Here is a 3438-nt window from a genome sequence, read left to right as displayed (position 1 = left end):
AAAGAAAGGAGTGCTGACCAATTATTAAAGCTTCATCTTTGTAAAATGATGGGTTTGAATCACTATAAACTACTGCAGACATCATTGACTCCCATGTATTACAAATTATAACACAGAAAGCCACAGAAGCGAAAGAGTCCCTTGTAAAGCTGAATGATAGTAGTATTGTGCACCTGATACCAGGTGGTCTACCTGTCACCCGTGGGTCACTCCCTTAACACTTCGTTTCCTCTCCTTGCATAAAGTTTTAAACTTGGTTGGACAGAACTATAAAATAGCAAACATGTTCGTGTTAAAGAGTGTCTCAGAAGGGAGAAGTGAAATGCTGGTGATTCATTTCTCTTCAAGATATGTAAACTCCCTCCTTCCTTATGATAGCAACCCCTCATTAACTACCCTAAAAAAAAAAAACTAAACAGCCAAAGAAAGAAACAAATAAAACAAAACAAAACACCAACAATGACAACCACTGATGAGGAGCCTGAAAACATAGCCACAGCTGAGTTTGTTTTCTAGCTACAAATGGCAAAGGAACAACACATACTATTGATTATTCTTCATGCAGGTAAGAAAATTGCTCCTCTCATAGAGGTGTGGAGGGAGGCGTGCAAGGAAGAAAGCAGGGTGGCTGTCCTGTGTGTCTGACACGCGTGGCTGTGGGGTTCCGAGCTGTGGACCATCAGCCAGATTTGTGCAGAGGAGCAGGTGGTGGCCCTGTAGCTTTCGGTTTCTGATCCCTTTTCTTTGAAGGAGCTCAGGGCCTAGTGTAGATTAATCATAACCCTTGATAGCTCTGCTAAATCTCACTCTCTAGAACTTCTAACAAATGAAGTTTCTTTGATCAGAACTAGTTATCCTTTTCTAGTCAGGTCCCACAAGGCATGAATCCCATTAATTACGGTGTACAACAGACCCAGGCGCCTCTTAGTCATATACCTAGGGAAGAAGGGGGGATTTTTGATTTACTAAAAACACATAGGATTTCATGACTGAAAGCATTTCAATGTTTGTTAAGGGTAACTATCCTAATTGTCTAAGTTTTTTTTTTAATATATCACTAAGCTAAAAGATTTTAAAAATAATAATTCTTATTGGTAGTAAGCTATACACCATTATTATTACCCATACTTATGGTATTATTATTAAGTGTAGAGGGTCAGCTATCTTTATTCAAAATGCACTGTAACCAAGACAGCGGATACCAACATTTGGCACAAGGAATACTATCCTGCTTGTCTCCACAAAGTGTTTTTGTTGTGTTGACATTTTAATTTAGCACTCAGAGGCCAATTAATAACTGAAACTCTTACATTCTGTTTGGCCTTGTCCACGAAAGGCATCTGATATCTTCTATACCATCCTCATATCCTTTTAGAGACCATCCCCCTTTCTCTTGCAAATACAATCTGTTTTATTCTAGGCTTTTAGAAAAACAAATGTAGGAAAACAACCACTTGGTAGTCACCATGTTGCCAGGCACATAAAAGGCAGAAAGCACTGAGCAGTCTCTGCTCGTGATCCAAAGGAGCATGTCTGGGGAGAGTTATGTGTTCGTGGCTAAGAGACACTTCACAAGTTGCTCATAGCCCATCAGCAACCATAACTAGTTTTTAGATTGGCATGCAAATCGTTCTGAGGGAAATTCTTATTGCCTCTGAGACCCTGCCATTCTGAGTTATTTGACGGTTTAAGGGAAATCATAGTGTTTTTTTTTAAAGACATAAATAATAGCCTGTGCAGTGTGCTGTGCAGAAATAAGTAGAACCGTTTCATTTAAACTCTGGTGAGCTTTTAATTGCCTGGATTGCATTGTGAGAATGCCTGCCGGTTGATTGCGTCTATTATGTCCCCTTGTTCTGTGCCATTCATCCGCACAGTCTTAGCTTCAGTAGTTAACACAACAAAGTAACCACAACTCCACAACACATAGGGGCTTAAAAAATAACCAGAATAACGAAAGATGTGCAGTGCTGAGGCATTATGGGCTTTTTTTTTTTTACATGTATGTATTATTTGAACTGATCACGCTGAATGAATGGAGAACATTCCTGCCCCTTTCAGAAGATTTACAGAGGACAATTTGAGAGCCCTGGAAGGGGGCTCCATCTAGAAGGGCTTTTGGAAGAGAGGATGCTAAAATCAGGTCCGCAGGTTTCGCAGCTGGGAGCAATGACATAGATTAAAAGAATTTGGCCAACACAGCCTCCCGATTGCCAAGAGTACCAAACAAAAGATTGTCTCTCCTCCTGCCCATCTTCCTCCCACTCACACACCCCCTCCCCAACCCAGATTGGGAAACTGGATTGGGCCTAAAAGCTTGTTTCTCTCTGTTCACTGGCCCAGAGCACCCCTACAGGCTGCAGCCCCCTAAGGGAGCACAATGCAAATAGATGTCCCCAAATCTCTGGTTCTGGAGCTGCTTAACTCTGTTCTGCCCCTTCAACTCCCAACCCCCTCCCCTCCGCGTCCCTTCCACCACCCTCCCCTTTTTGAGCAATGGAGCTGGGAACCAATTTGATTCCCTTTTTCTCCAATGCAGCTGCAAGGCTCAGAGATACTGACATTTCCCCACTCTTATCAGTTTAATTACAGTTACCATGGCAGCAAAGTGCTAGTGCTTGGCAAAGGCCAACAAGAGATTTGCAAGACTGGGTTCAATTTTGATGCAGCTCACATGCAAAATAAAAAAAAAATAAGAAACATACATACACTCTAACAAAGAATCTCCTTGTGGAGTTTATGATCCAACCTTTTGTAGCTGTGTCTTTGCAGCCACGCAGGGGTGGTTTTGCAAAGAATTTACCAGTATTTGTGGCACCTAGAGATTAATTGGTCGAAAGCAGCAGTCTTTAAAAGCAGCAGCAACAATAATATTTCGTATCTTCCGCAGCAGAAGAACAGGCAGCTGTGGAGCTAGCCACGAGTATCTAGCGGCCCGAGAAAGTACATCTGTGCTAGAAGGTAACCTTACCAAAACTTTTCTCTTGTTTCTGCATGAGTTGACTGAGGCGTGCCTGAGTCGCTGTAGCTTCGCATGGAGCACCAAGCCCGGAGGCAGACAGTAGAAGTGGAGAAGCACTTGAATTTGGGGCCCAAGCGTGGATCTGGTGAGCAGCATACAGGGCCCAGGATCCACTATTGTGAAGCCACTTTGGGAGCTAGGGTCTAGTGGGCGAGGGAAGCAGGCAGTGGGGGAAGGGACGAGGGAGCATGTAAAATGATGGCGAATGACAAAGCCACATGCTTCCCTCACTCTGCCCGTAATCCTAAAATCCCAGCGGCCCCTTTTAGCTTCCTGGTAACAAATGGATTTGATTAAACCGTCACACGCAGTGTTAGCATAGCATATCGTGTTCGGTATGAAAAAGATCATAAATCTGACTTGTGTTTCATAACAGCAATCTGAGTAGCCCCGGTTAAAATGTGCTGAATCTCCTC

At 43.0% G+C, this 3438-nt stretch overlaps 1 protein-coding gene across 4 annotated transcripts in view; it reads right to left on the bottom strand.

The window, feature by feature from the left end:
- The window catches only part of Lmo3 (LIM domain only 3), a 58844-nt gene that overhangs the window by 53957 nt on the left and 1449 nt on the right, over positions 1–3438 (bottom strand). Inside the window, exon 2 of one of the 4 annotated variants that reach the window (XM_028780961.1) lies at positions 2972–3165. The exons of 2 other annotated variants lie outside the window; for them this stretch is intronic. In XM_028780961.1, the coding sequence (XP_028636794.1) occupies positions 2972–2996 (25 nt within the window). In that variant the 5' untranslated portion in view covers positions 2997–3165. Of the gene's footprint in view, positions 1–544; positions 636–2971; positions 3166–3438 lie in introns of those variants that run through there. One more of the 4 variants, XM_028780964.1, reaches the window with a different exon arrangement.

This window comes from Grammomys surdaster, unplaced genomic scaffold (genome assembly GCF_004785775.1).
Source record: "Grammomys surdaster isolate TR1022 unplaced genomic scaffold, NIH_TR_1.0 373, whole genome shotgun sequence".
Classification (NCBI taxonomy): domain Eukaryota; kingdom Metazoa; phylum Chordata; class Mammalia; order Rodentia; family Muridae; genus Grammomys; species Grammomys surdaster.
This window is presented reverse-complemented; position numbering and strand designations above follow the sequence as displayed.